The 15,731-nt window shown below is 37.5% G+C and overlaps 1 protein-coding gene across 4 annotated transcripts in view; it reads left to right on the forward strand.

Moving 5' to 3' along the window:
- kidins220b (kinase D-interacting substrate 220b) overlaps positions 1-15,731 on the forward strand; it is a 136,225-nt gene that overhangs the window by 89,816 nt on the left and 30,678 nt on the right. For all 4 annotated transcript variants that reach the window (XM_059645604.1, XM_048531791.2, XM_048531792.2 and 1 more), the window contains exons 17-21: positions 4,546-4,844; positions 7,310-7,450; positions 9,252-9,495; positions 9,611-9,699; positions 11,798-11,942. In XM_059645604.1, the coding sequence (XP_059501587.1) occupies positions 4,546-4,844; positions 7,310-7,450; positions 9,252-9,495; positions 9,611-9,699; positions 11,798-11,942 (918 nt within the window). The remainder of the gene's footprint in view (positions 1-4,545; positions 4,845-7,309; positions 7,451-9,251; positions 9,496-9,610; positions 9,700-11,797; positions 11,943-15,731) is intronic.

Raw genomic sequence — 15,731 nt, forward strand, 5'->3', positions numbered from 1 at the left:
AAAACAGTAAGTATTGCATACTTTCCAAATGCGATCAACCTCACTAGCCAGTATTTTTTTACTTAACAGCAGAACCTGGTCCCTGAGTGTGCCTCAACGCACGTTGTAGTGTATAATCCCATAACACACAAGAGCAGGCAATGACCATATGGTTCCTTGAGCCAGATCCTTTAGATTTAATAAGATCATAGCTGATCCTTGACTGCAATACCACTTTGCTGCCCAATCCTTGCGTCCCTTGTTTCCCTCTTTAAAGACTGTCAGTTTTGGTCTTAAACATACCAAATACTGAACATTTTTAGTTCTCTGGGATACAGAATTCTAAAGATTCTCAATTTTTTAAGAAAAAATTTGGCCTCACTTTAGACCTAAATGAAAGACCCTATATCCTTTGAATATGTCCTCAAGTTCTAGACTGGCTGGGGAAAGCAGCCCCTCAACATCCATGTCAAAACCTTTCAAAACCTCATGTTTCAGTAGATTACCTCTCGTTCTTCTAAATGATAGGGAATACAGACATTGTCCATTTTATGGACGATTATCTCTGCAGGAGATCGGTCCCAAAAATCAATCCATTAAACTTTTGGTGCAGTCCTTCAAAGACAAGTGAATGACTCCTTGGATAAGAAGACCAAACCACCACTACAGGTGTGATTTCATCAAAGGCCTGTATAATTGCAACAGATTGTTTTGCTCTTCTGCTCTAATCCTCTTGCAATAAAAGACAAAATAAGATTTACCTGCCTGCTTGCTTGAGGAATCTCATGTATCTTTATCTGTTTCTAGTACAACAGCATCGAAACCCTTTTGAAAACCAATTATTCAAAAATTCTGTTTTTGTAACCTCAACTCAAAAGCAAATAATGCCATATTTCTCCACATTATACTTATTGGCTACCTTTCCTTCTGCTAACGAGCATAACTATATCCCACTGTAAATCCTGTGTGTACCCACTGTTTATAGAGCAAATAACAGGCTTGTTAATCTGTCTTTAATACTGTTGGCCGAGGGAGGATGTATGACTAGGATAAGGAGAATTTTGCTGTTTTTGAAAATTTGCCATGAGACCTTTCATACTGCTGAGCAAACACCATGTGACCTAATTTCACATCAGAAAATTCACATCATTGGGGAGGCAATAGCCTACTGGTATTATTGCTGGACTGTTAATCCGGAGACACAGATAACGTTCTGAGAACCCAGCTTCAAATCTCGCCATGGTATATAGTAGAATTTGAATTCGGTAAATATCTGGAATTAAGAATCTAATGATGACCATGAATCCATTGCTGATTGTCAGGAAAAACCCATCTGGTTCACTAATGCCCCTTAGGAAAGGAAACTGTCGTCCTTACTTGGTCTGACCTAAATGTGACTCCAGATCCCACAGCAATGTGGTTGATTCTTAACTTTCCACTCGGCAGTTAAGGATGGGCAATAAATGCTGCGTAGCCAGCAACGCCCCCATCCCATGAATGAATAAAGGGAAGAAAAAATTGCACCTGAGGAACTGCATGAAGTTCTTATTCTAGATTGTATTTCTGTCTTTAGTAGGATTGAACACAGAAACCTTTGAACACACATTTTACTGTATAAGACTGTAATGTATAAGAGTAGGTATAGGCTATGTGGTTCTTTGAGCCTGCTCTGCGATTCAATAAGATCATAGCTGCTCCTTTGATGTCAGCACCATTGAGTCTATCACTAGCATGGTCAAAATGATTCTGCTAGCTTATACTAACATCTTTGCATTCTGGATGTCCTCAGGATCTGAGTGATCATGAGTTGTTTAAGGATTGTGTTTTAAGAAAGTTGGGGCTTTTGAGGGTAAAAGGGGCAACTTAGCTTGAAAATTGTGCAGACGTATTACTGATAGCCTGAGAAACTGCCTTTAGATCACTGCGTGTCTAGCATGCATATTGGATGTTTTTGGGAAAAGGAGCAATCACAAAAAAAGGGCCAAATTTTGCCCTTGTGACATATATTTGAAATTGTATAAAGGGGCATGTCTTGGGAAACTTGTATGCATTGCTTTAACCAATTCCATTAAAGATTTCAATCTCTCAATTCATGAAACCTTCACGTTCAAACTGGAGACTATTGGAGAATAATATGATCCCTTAGGACCTGCTTTCCTTCTCTTTTTCTCTGATTCCTCCCTTCCTTCTCCCTCTTCCTAAGTTTGAGAGAGCACCACTTGTAACATTCTACTGACTTCCATCTCTAATCAATCATCAGCCCATATCACAAGGTCAGCACCAATTTTGACACTTCACTTTGGTGGTAGTCTCTTGTGTGGAGCATTTTAAAAGTTCATATAAATAGCATGCAAGAAGTTGGTAAGAGCAGGATGTATTCAGTCATGATCTTATGCCCTTACCTATTGCTTATTCTTCATCACCATTTAGTCAGATAATCAACTCGGGCTCAATGAGGAGAGTAAAGGAGCATGCCAGGACCAGTGTTAGGATGCAGCTGAAAATCAGATTTCAACTTGGTGAATCCACAACATAGGACTTGTGTTTGCTAAGGACTTCCTTGATAATGTGCTGCACCTTCCACACCCGTGACCACATCTAAAGGATACTGCATATATGGAAACATATGATAAATTTCCCTCCAAGCTACTTACCATGCTGACTTGGAAATATATCACTTTTTTCACTGACTTGTGATTAAAAACCAGGATTTCCCTCCCCATCATCATTGTGAGTCTACCTACGGTGTATGAACTGCTGTGGTTCAAAAAGGCAGCTTTCCTCCATCTTCTGAAGTGCAACTAGGGACGGGCAATAAATTCAGGCTGAGCCCAAGATGTAGACGACTTTCATGTTTTTTCATTTTAAGACAGTAGTAGATAGATGATACTTAGAGCAGAGAGTCAAAGGTTGATGGTAGCTGGGGAAACATGGAATTCCAATGCAAACAGTTCACCCATGGTCTTATTGGATGGCAGAGCCAGTTCACGAGGCCAAATTATCTCCTCCTCCTCCGTTCCCATGAGAGCTGTAATATTTTTGAATGGCAGAACTGGCATCTTGGGTTAAATGGCTAACTCCTACTCCTGTATTCCTAACTGGATTAACTAATTTAAGCATATAGCGAATTTAAAAAAATACCTCTAATCACTCTACTATTCCAACTTTATCTGTGTGTCCAATAAATTATTGACCTGGAAAACTTGCAAGATTTCTCCCAAACTGTCACAACATACTTTGAAGATGAGCAGATTCCCCAGGAAGTTAGGATGACTTAGTAAATCTCATCCCTAATTAGTTGGGGATGAATGGGACAAGGGACATCCTGTGTGTTAAGATTTAGGCTTGGAGTTTTAGGTAGGAGCACAACTGAGAAATATGCCACAAATGTGCTAGTTCTGGCAGTCATGATTATGTCCACATTTCTGTATCAATTAATTTTTGTATAAATGTTAAGCCTCACTTGAATCAGTTCGAATACATAATTGAGTTGATTATTGATTAAGACATTCCCAAAAGCACCTTCAGGTTACTAAATTAAATTAATCTAAGCCATGTGCAAGCAGCTGCTGCATCTGGATACAGGTCAGTTATTGGTTTCAGTTAACTGCTGGTCACAGGTGTTATTGACCAAAGGAGGATCACTTGATTACATTTCAGCTTGTTTAATTTTTCTTTGTATCATGTTCAAACATGTTTTGATGTACCTCTGGAGCAAATGGGACTTGAAAGCAGGGCCCCTGGCTCAGAGACACTACCAGCTGTGCCACAGGAGCCCTAAATTCAGCTTCTTAAAACCAAATTTAAAGTAATTATGCTAATTTGAGAAACTGACCAGAGTGAGGCTTCAGATGGTAGTTGATTTCTCAATTGCAGGTCATTAACAATGAATGAATATAACAATATATTTTTGAAGAGCGCCCCCCCCCCCAAAAAAAACAGGTGCAATTGATAGAAACAACTCTGGCCTGGGGTGTGGCAGATTTTGTGAATGAGGCTGACTTAGAGGAATTGATTTGAATGAGTGTAATTTGAGTATGGAAACTTGAGCATCTTATCAAGGTGTAATTCATATTTTAAATTTTGAAATATACTTTTTCAGTTGATCCCACCCAAATTGCTGTAATACCTGGACAGAAAACGAGTGGAAATTCCAAGCCTTAATGTTTAAGGTGCATTCCCTATAGATATTCTGCTTGTGAATCACTTTTTAATGTTTCCTTATTAACGTACCAGCGAATTCAGTAAATTTGGGGAATCTTGAAAAGATTACTAATAAGATATTAAACATCAAAGGTAATTTTTGAAGTATTGGAGTTGAGTTTGATGCAGTGATGTGGATACAGTGTGTTTTGTTTGTCTCCCCTCAGGACTATTAGGGATGAGCAATAAATGCTGGCCTGGCCTGTGATGCCCACATCTCTCAAACAAATTTTAAAAAATGTAGGGAATGTACAAACAAAGTGTTTAACCTTTGAAAGAATCATTTGTATTTCAAAAAATTAAGAGTATTGTTGAATTAAAATCAAAATTGTAAAAGTAATATTGGCTTTTTTTCTTTTAAAGGTAAAAAAGGAGTGAAGAAATGGAAAAAGACCTGCTGTATCCCTTCATTTGTAATCTTTATTTTTATCTTGTGTTGCTTTGTTGCTGGCGTCTTGCTGCTGGCCATCTTCAAGGCAGATAAGGAACACCTGACTGTAAATGCCATCCTGATATCAGTTGCCAGTATCATTGGCCTTGCACTGGTTCTTAACTGCCACACATGGTGGCAGGTGTTAGATTCTGTCCTTCACTCTCAGAGAAAGCGTGTTTTACTAGCAGCTTCAAAACTTCATAAGCTAAAGCCTGAAGGATTTATGAAAGTAAGTGTTCTTTATGTGATGTGCAAGAGTTTACTTTTACAATTTACCAATGCCCCAAATATTTTGTCTAGTATATATTTTATAGTTGTTTCACTTTTTGCTTTCTCTGAATCATCCATGTCTGTAAATAAATTGTGCACCATAACAAATGTTTTGTTAATTATTTTTAATTCCTGAATGTTATTGGAAAACCTGGTATTTTGTGCCTATTCCTCATTGCCCTGTCTTGTTACAAGCAAGTGGTTTACTCTGTGCCTTCACTGCACAGTCGCTGTGGCACTATATTTCTATCCTTAAAAACTGCTATTTACAGGCAGCTGTGTAGTTTATAAGTTTAATTGAAGCGGACAGAAAGGTCCTGTTGTTGAATCTCAGTTGAAGTTACAGCTGTTGTAGGACAACACCTCTTCTGTGCTTTTGTTTTATTATTGGTTCATATGGATGTGGGAGTCACTTGTGGAATCATTTGTTGACTGCCCGATTACTCAGAGCATGTAAGAGTCAATCGCATTGCCTTGGGTCCGGATTAACATGCAGGCCAGACCAGGATTTAGTGAACCAGATGGGTATTTACAATGAGTGGTTACATGAGTATGTTTGGCTAGCTTTTAATTCCAGATTTCTAAAAATTGAATTTCACCATTTGGCATGATGGGATTTGAACTCATGTCCCTAAAGTATTAGACTGTGATTCTGGATGATTAGTCCAATGACGTTGCCATTGTTTTAGGGCTTCCCCCTGTCTGTCAATTATTTTGCATGCAAACCTGTGAGCCAAAACCTGGTAATCTGGAGGTTACCATCTATTTACTGAAAGCCACTTTATCACAATTTGTGAATAAGTTAATATTGCCACAAGTAATAGTGATGCAGAGTAGATAGAGGGTATTCATCCTATTGGATCCATTGTGCTCTGACCAGTATTGAAAAGCCAATTAAAAAGGAACTCACTTCCCAAGTATGGTTTCAACATAGATTTAAAAACCTTAATTTAAATATAAATCAACATGAGCATGTTTGAAGGTCTTTTGGCCAAAGGCACTGCCCATGGTAGCAATGGCACATGTACCAAAAAATTTCTCATTTGGTTACTGTCTATAGTGAATCACTTGATCTCATTGGAAGGATTGGGGGAGAGCAGGTTATGTATTAACAGTATTAGAACTTGGCTCTGAAGCACTCAAGTTAAGAAAATTAACAAATCTTGATATCTGATTGTTATCCAGTGACTCTGCAGAGACTTTGGACCTGGGTACTACATGAAAACTGGATATTACATGAAAAATTGTTGGGATGTTAAGGAGCAAGGAGAATAGCCTAAGATTACTGGAGGGTATCGAGAAGCTGGTCACATGGCCTGATCAGTTGCAAAAGAGATTCCGTTCAGATAGATGTGAGGTGACGCCCTTGTACAGGACAAACAAGACAAGGGAATACATAATAAATGGTAGGATCGTAGGAAGCATCAATGACTAGAGGGATTATAGTGTGCATGCACACTGATTCCTTAAGGTATCAGGATGGAAAGATAATGTGGTTAAGAAGGCATATAGCTTACTTGCCTTTATTGACTGGTCATAGAATTTAAGAGTAAGGAGGTTATGCTGGAACTATATAAAATGTTGATTAGGCCACTGCTAGAATATTGTGTGCAGCTCTGGAATCTGGGATGTAATAATCACCTAAGAGGATGCAGAGGAAATTTACCAGGCTGCTGCGTGGTCTGTAGAGTTTCAGTTAGAAGAGGGATTGGACAGACTGGGGTTGTTTTTCTTTAGGGCAGTGGAGAATGAGAATGGATGTGATTTGAAATGTGTAAAATTGAGGGGTGTGGATAGGGTAGATAGGAAAATACTTTTCCCTTAGATGTAGGGATCAGTGACTGGGGAGTATTGGTTTAAGGTAAGGAGCAGAAGGATTACAGGAGGTGTGAGGAAAAAATTTATTCACTCAGATGGTTGGTATCTGGAACTCACTGCCTGTAAATATCATAGAGGCAGAAGCCCTCCTAACATGCACATGCACATCTAATCACATCTTTTGCTCACTGTTAAGGCATACAAGACAATGTGTCAAGTGCTGGACAATGGGGTTAGAATAATTAGGTAGTTGTTTCTGATCTGTTTGGATGCAGTGTTCTGAAGGGTATTTTCTGTACTATAGGTCTGTATGATTATGACTGTAAGGTCAGTTGTAGTATTCCCCCGGGCAGATTAGCTGATGGCACTTGATGTCTAAGCTCTCAGACAAAGAATACTCATAAGAGATGTGCCAGGGGAAGGCCTAGGTTGCCTTAATTCAGATTAATTCTGTGGAATACAAAAAAAAGCAGCAGAAAGAAAATACATTTCTGACTACGGTATTCTTGTACAGCTAAACCAGTGATTCAATTTTGTACTTGGTCTTTTTTCTGCTCATGTATAATGGTAAATTATTTTGTGAAAAAATATTGTGTTTTCTCAAAGGTCCTAAAGAATGAAGTGGAGCTTATGGCTCAGATGACCAAGTCTATTGATGGCTTTACTCAGAATCAGACGCGACTTGTGGTTGTTATTGATGGATTGGATGCATGTGAACAAGATAAAGTGCTGCAGATGCTAGACACAGTAAGTAATTCTTCAGACATAAATAACTTCATTATAAAGGAATTTGTTAATCAGCTTTTGATAGAAACTAAATTTAATGATTCAGTGGGTTTTAAAACAAAAAATGTCCTTACTGACCAAGATACCCATTTAATATGTCAGAAAAAGTTAGGATCGTTCACTTCAAATGCAAGTTAAATTTATAGTGGTTGGTAAGTCGCAGGAGCTTTCCTTTCAGCTGTTCTTTTACGCTCTCGCGCTCGGTCTCGCTCCCCCGCCGCCACCCCCCCCCCCCCCAAAAAAAAAAATCCCCGTGGGGATATAGGGCACAGTATTGAATGTTGCACATGATAAGAAAAACAGACATGTACTGAACAGTGAGGATGACAGTAATAGAGACTGCAGTGGGGAAGCTAGTTACTTATAGATGAAATTCAATGAACTGTGAGCTAATATATTTTGTTGGGAAGAATGAGGACGGATCGTATTAACTAAATGATTCTAAAGGAGTGCGCAGGCTGAGAAAATAAGGAGATGATTATGCACAAATAAGTAGAGGCATGCAATACAAGATTAGAGAGTTATTCTAAACCAATATAAAATAATAGGTTAAACTCAACTGGAGTGTTGTGTCCAATTCTGGACATCATACATTAGGCAGGATGTGAAGGGTTTTAAAAGGGTATAGAAGAGATTTTTACAAGATTTTTGAGGAAGGGGCCAGATCCGAAGTGCCACCTTTCCTGTTCCTCTGGTGTCTAGCCGGCTGTGTTCATCCCGCTCCACACCCTGTTATCTCAGACTTCAGCATCAGCAGTTCCTACTATCTCTTACAAGTAAATTCTGTGTTTGAGGGGATACAGTACATGGATAGAATTGATGTTTGGACTGGACTCCATTGAGCAGAGAAAATTTGACGAAAGCCAAGAAGAGTTTAAATAGAGGAAGTGACACACAACTGTTCTAAGTGGCTGTGGGATTGTTACAGTGAAGGCACAGTTTTAAGGTATTTTCCAAAAGGTTAAGAGACGATGTGAGGAAAACATTTAAGACAGATTAGAATTTGGAATGCACTGTCTGATAGTGGTGGAAACAAATTCAGCACCAACTTTCAAAGGAATTAAATAAATATCTGAAGGAAAACAAGTTGCAGATGTAGTGGGTGGAGAGAGAAATTGTGTGGGATGCAATTGGATCCCTCTCTGAAAGAGAGAGCACAGAGCCAATGGGCTGAATGGCTGCTTGGTCTAATTTCCTCATTCCATATTGTAGAGAGAAATTGATTCAATGGTGGAAATAGCAGAAAAGCAGTAAATGGAATTCAATATGCTAAGGTACTCTTTGGTTGAGAAAGTAATGATCATACTTGGATGATAAAGAAGCTAAATGATGCGGAATATCAAAAAAAGCCTTGGGTTCACATTTACAAGACGTAATAAAAGCAATAGTTTGGGAAGAAAGTCCTGAACAAATAAAACATTGGATTTCATCGCAAATGATAATTTAAATGTTGGTACACAATATGAATCTATACAGAACTTTCATAAGACAATGGTTGGAATACTATGTAGAATTTAATCTTCCACATAATAGGAAAGATATCAGAGCATTATGTAAAATATAACAGATTAACTAGAATGATGCTGATATATGCAAAGATTAAAAAAAGAAGAGTTTTAGAATGGATGCCTTTGACAAGTACTAATTTGATAGCGGTGTTTGAAATTACGAAGTGGTAGCGTCGATCACTCACTGTAAAATAGCGTGCCAAATTCTGGAGTTTTGTCTTAAATATCAACTTTGCCATATTATTGTCTTCTAGGTACGGGTTCTGTTTTCAAAAGGACCCTTTATTGCCATTTTTGCCAGTGATCCACATATCATCATAAAGGCTATCAATCAAAATCTGAACAGTGTTTTAAGAGACTCTAATATAAATGGACATGACTATATGAGGAATATAGTCCATCTGCCAGTTTATCTTAACAGCCGTGGGCTTAGTAGTACAAAGAAAGTCTTTGCAGCAGTGCCATCTAATGGAGATGTAGGAAACTCGGATTGTACAAGTAAGAAGATGACAGTGACTTAAAATTTATAATATGCACTTTGATTATTCTAGCTGTATTGCAAATGTTCTGAAAGTATAAATACATTTTAACGGTCCTTGTTACTGTGTGGCAGGTTGGCATGAAGATAACGATCGAAAACTTTCACAACACAGCTTGGGAGAATTGACCAAACTCGGCAGTAAAACAGCACTCAATAGAAGGGTAAGAAACAGGTTTAAAATTCAAGTTAATTTTTTGGTTTTTAGTTTCATCTGATGCTTGCAGGTTGTTTTATTGTGTAAGATGATTGAACTACTTTCATAATTACTTTTGAATTTATCTGGAAATTAGTATTGACTGAGAATTATGTCATATCTGACAACACCTCTGAAAGAGAAAAGAGGAATTCTGGAAGGAGGAGTCATTGAACTCGAGACATTAACTTTTTTTTCTACAGATGCTGTCTGACCTTCTGAGTTTGTGTAGCACCTTATTTAAAATCTCTAAAAGAGAAATTGGTAGTGATATTAGGACTGATGATTTGCACGTTGAGATTATTAAATGTCTAAGGAGGATACTATAAGAATCTGTTTGACCTTTTCCTTTTGATTTCTTAGGATCAAAGTGAAATTAAGTACTGTGTTTTGCCTTATACTTAGTGCTATGTTGTGTGAGTTGTGAAAGGTTTCGCAGCCATATTAACTAAAAGTAACAGTCTTTTCTGTTAGTACATTTCTGCATATTTAATTCCAAATTGATTCAACTGGTAAAATTATGGAGAGATCAATTGCTTTGTGTAGGAATAGATTATCTTGGGTCAAGACTGCTTATAGACTCCTTCCAAATGATATTGACAGCTATGGAGAAGGTTCCTGTTATGCTGAACAGAGCTTATTGAATGGTATACTGAGACCCAAGAAGGGGGAAGAGGACAAAGTACTTTTTTTTTGTAAGTTTAAGAACCATTCAGTGTCAGGGGATTGTTTAGCGGCCAATAACATAAGGAGGCAAGTGATGTCAAACAGCATTGATTAGCAGTCCAGGCATAGGCCAAACATATACATTTTAGAGGTATTCTTTGGTCTTATTTAAATGTTTGACTAAAATTAACTGCGATTCATTCATTGCTAAGTGAGTGTAGCAGTGAGGCACGTGCTCGGACTTTTTATGGCACTGTTCTGACAAAATGAGTCCCAGATTAAAACACTAATATTAAATGCTTAAACTTTAAGTTTTGTTTTACATGGAACTCATCTATCAACCTTGGATCAGAGTAATGCTGTCTCATCTTGCATTAAGCTCCACTCCAAAGACAAGAAAATAATCACTTCAATGTAGCATAGAAAGAAAGATTGACTGAGAGAGATTCTGGATGTTCTATTGAACTAGGTCACCTATAAAGTCATATAACATGGAAACAGACTCCTCAGTCCAACCGGTCCACACCAAACGTGTTCCCAATTAAACTGGTCCCACCTGCCAGCGCTTGGCCCATATCCCTCCAAACCTGTCATATTAACTAACTTATCCAAATGTCTTTTAAACATTGTAACTGTACTTGCATCCACCACTTCCTCTGGCAATCCATTCCACATTTAAAGCACACTCTGTATGAAAAATGATTCCCTTTTCAAATAATTGTCCTTTTAAAGTCTTTCTCCTCTCACCTTAAAAAGATGCCCCCTAATTTTGAACTGTCCCACCCTAACAAAAAGACCTTTTGTCATTCACATTATTTATGCCCTTCGTGATTTTATAAACCTGTAAGGTCGTCCCTCAACCTCCTAAACTCCAGTGAAATAGCCCAGACATTTCCAGTCCGTGTTTACATCTCAAACCCTCCATTCCCAGTTGCATCCTGGTAAGTCTTTGCCTAATCCTATTCAGCTTAATAATATGCTTTCTATAACAGGGCAACCAAAACTGCACACTGTACTCCAGAAGAGGCTCATCAATGTCCTGTACAACCTCAACGTATTCTTATGTGCCTTCTCATGAAATGCAGATGATCCCATTGCAGTATTAAGAGATAAGCAGAGAAAGTTGCTAGCATCTCATCCTTGTCTTTTATCACTTAGGCAGACAACTGTTGCCATTTATCTCATTACTGTTTCTGATGTCTTGTTGCGCATAAATAAACTGCAAAATATGTTTGTATTTTAATGCTTTAACTGCAAAAGTGTTTTTCATTGCTTTAAAGTGATTTGGAAAAGCTTCAAATTGTGAAAAGCTGTATGCAATTCCATTCAGCCCTTGTATGTCCCTCTTGTTTTGCTTTTTCATTTTTTTTATACACACTGATCATTTCCCGTACCGACAGGATACATATCGTCGTCGACAAATGCAGCGGCAAGTTACACGGCAAATGTCTTTTGATCTGACCAAACTTCTGGTTACTGAAGATTGGTTCAGTGACATTAGTCCTCAGACTATGAGGCGATTGCTCAACATTGTTTCGGTGACCGGTAAGCAGCAACTTTTGATTCATATGTTTCGAGTATTTTTCAGTATATACTTGCATTGTTATGAAGAGTTTGGCTAAAAGATAAGAAACAGGGTAGGTAGAGGTAGGCTTTTCTCAGACTGGAGTCAAGTTGAAAGTGGTGTTCCTCAAATTTTTGTTGGGACCCTTGTTTTTTTCTGATTTATATAAACTATTTGGAGATGGGCGTTGAAGGCAACAATCTCTAAATTTGCAGGTGGTGTTAAGCTAAGGAGAATAGTGAATTGTGAGGATGATGCTGAATGATTTCAGAGGGACATTGACAAGTTGGCCAAATGGGTAGGCACCTGGCATATGAATTTGACTACAGTGAAATGTGACATAATGTATTTAGGTAGAAGAAATGTGGAGAGACAGTGCAGCTGAATGGTACAACTTTGAAGGAAGTACAGGGGTAAAAGGACCTCTGAGTTCACATTGCATAATTCTCTGAAGATGTCCAGGCAAGTTGATGCAGTAGTTAAGAAGACTTGTAGGATCCTTGGGTTTATAAATTGAAGCATAGAATAGAAGAGTAAAGAAATGATGCTACACTCTACAAATCATTGCTCAAACCACATTTGGAGTCTGGTGTTCGGTTCTAGGTACCTTGTTAAAGGAAGGATATTAAAATCCTGCAGAGCGTGCAAAAGAGATTGACTGACTAGAACGAGGAATCAGGGATTTTAGATACGAGGAAAGAATAGAGAAATTGATCTATTTCTCCTTGCAGCAGAGAAGATTACAAGATAACCTTTATGAGGTGTGCAAAATGATGGTCAGTTTTAACTGGGTAAGGAAAGATATTCTGTTTCTGCTAATTGGTATGTGACTAGCTAAAGATCGCAATTTCAAGATTGTTAGCAAAAGAGCTAGAAGTGAGATGAGGAGAAACTTAGAGTTGTTAGGATTTGGAATGCGTGCCTAGGAGAGTGGTGGAGGCAGATTCCATTGGAGTTTTCAAAGAAAGCTGGATGTATAGAATCATGGAAATGTAGAATATGGACCAAAGGGTCTGCTTCCAACTTGTCTGTGCAGACCAGACATCCTAAATTAACCTAGTCCCATTTGCCAGTGTTTGGCCCATATTCCTCTAAACCCTTGTTATTCATGTGCCCATATAGATGCTTTTCAAATGTTGTAATTGTACCAGCCTCCTCCATTTCCTCTGGCAGCTTATTCCGTACACTCAGCACCCTCTGCGTGAAAAAGATGCCATTCAGGCCCCTTTTATATCTTTTCCCTCTCACCTTAAACTTATGGACTCCCATACCCTCTGAAAAACACCTTGGCCTTTCACCCTATCCATGACCCTCATGATTTTATTAACTTCTATAAAGTAACAGCTCAGTCTCCTGTGCTTCAGGTATATTTGAAAGTAATGAATTTAGAGGGCATCAGGGATAGCTAGAGACTGGGGCCAGCTAGGGAGCTCTTTTGGGAGCTGTTACGGACACTGTGAGTCAAATGGCCTCTTCCTGTACTGTAATGTTCTATGATTCTATATCTGATGCAGATGTATTACATGGATAACATTGAAAATGTTCTAGCATGTCACTATCACTGCTTTCTTTGCCTAGAAGATGACTTGTCTTCCATTTATACTTGTCTCACTCTCCCTTTACTAGAACCATTTTAATTCTAACTTTTTTGCATGTTCTGATGCAATGTCAGACTCGGAAGGTTGACTCTCTCCACAGGTGCTGTCCTACCCTATTAAGTATTTACAGTATTTTCTGTTTTATCTCTAGTACCTGCAGCGTTCTGTTTTTTATTGGTTTTTGATACATCTTATTTCCTAGTTAATTATAGATTAGTGCTCTCCATCCTTTGCAATTATTATATCATATATCTCAGTTACAAATGTAATGACTTCAGGCAAGGTGACGTGTTAGAATTTGTTACAAAGTCTTTAATAGTATTGCTGGTCTATAATCAAGTAGTTTTTTTCAGTCTAATGTAATACTTTCTACACTGCGGTTGACTCGGCAACTTGCAGTGCTTATGTTCCGTGCAGTGAACCTCACAAGCAACAAATATGAAGGTTGAATTTTACTGTTGCAGTATGATGTGTGCCTTTCAAATAAAGAATGAATAAAGCGATGGTGACTCCAGCAGAGTGATTTAAATGCAGTAAACTTGCTGGTTTGACTAATAGAATAAGACAGAAGTATAACAAATACCAGGTTAACAGTTTGGAGAAAAAAAAAAGCTGATTTAGGAAGAATAAATGGACAACAAATAATGAAAAACAGTAATGGGAAACATTTAAAACTACGTTCAGTAGAGGGAAAATTACTTTTGCTAAAAAGTAGATGAGAAGCACTTGTAAGACTCCCATCAATGAATAAAGACATGAGGGAACAATTGATGGTTAGCACAGAGGCACATATGAAGAAAATAAATGAAATTGTAACATTTTACATTTTACATTCAGGGAAGTGGCTGTGATAGGAATGAATAGGATAGTGTAATATTGAGACAAATATTCAATAATTATTTCACAGTATTTAGCAGGGAGATAATTAGATAACTGAATTTAAAACATAAAAAGAGGATATGTAATGAATAAGCTCATTAAACTCAGGATAAAGCCTCTGCTTTTTATAGATTGCACATATGTAGAAGAACCCTGGGGATTTTTAAAAGAATGTAAGGAATATGTCCTATATTACAACATTGCCTCAACTTCAAGAAAATATAACATCAGAACGTCAGGCAGTTGAAAATATAGCGGAATTGCCATGTTAATGTATTAACATTATATATTAATGTATAGTCAATATAGGTTTCCAAAGAAAATGTCTTGTTTTTAAAATTTATAGTAATTGAAAATATGGATTGATTTGTAAATTAACATAGATATTAGGACTGGAGAACCGAATTATTGTTCGTATAGTTAAAGCAACAAAGAATGAGGAAATATTTAATCAAGTAAATCAGAAAAAGAACTAAGTTTTTGGCCTGAGTAAGTGGCCTCATTTCTGGAAGTATCAAGATGATGTCCAGGCTAATTGTAGGTTGCAGAATGTGGGATAGACACCAACAGTATTTGTTCAATCCCCATATTGAATTGGTAGTTCATTGAAGCCTGTCTCCTTGTCTTACACTGTCCTTGATGAGCAATGGTACTCCTCGTGATGCATAGCCACTTGTCACTCTCTAACAGAGTTGCCTATAGTATTTACTTGTAGTTCATGAGGGAGAATAGAAAGCATAAAAATGTAACAAACTAAAGTGACAGCAGGGGGTCAGGATTTGCAAACAAACGGCAGGCAAGCAAGATATTTAGGAATTATACTTTAATGATTTTTCCATGTAACCTGCTCTCTTTACATCAGAAGATGATCATGAAGCCATATTGCATTTCTATTCAAACATCTTTACAATTATGGAGAAAAGTGTACTTTGCATATTTCTTTTAATGCAATGTTGATGCTTGGCTAATAGAATAAGAATCTGTGGTGGCCATTTTTAAGGGGATTATTACTGTTCGAAGCAGAAATTTTTAATTACTTACAATTAATTAAAATCTATTTACTGTGTGCAAAATATGTTATGGAAATAATTTTGATTTTTTTTGCGTGGATGCTCATTGCTGATCTGCAGCACAGTTGAGTGTCATCAACTTAATTCTGAAGTAAAGTCTCATGATTTTAAAACATTATTCCCTCAACAAATATTCTTTCTTTGGTGATTTGAATAATTGTTTAAAAAAATTGACTGACAAAGTACAGAAGTAACAGTGTATATACAGTTTTAATTGTTGACT

The sequence above is a fragment of the Stegostoma tigrinum genome, chromosome 4, assembly GCF_030684315.1.
Source record: "Stegostoma tigrinum isolate sSteTig4 chromosome 4, sSteTig4.hap1, whole genome shotgun sequence".
Classification (NCBI taxonomy): Eukaryota; Metazoa; Chordata; class Chondrichthyes; order Orectolobiformes; family Stegostomatidae; genus Stegostoma; species Stegostoma tigrinum.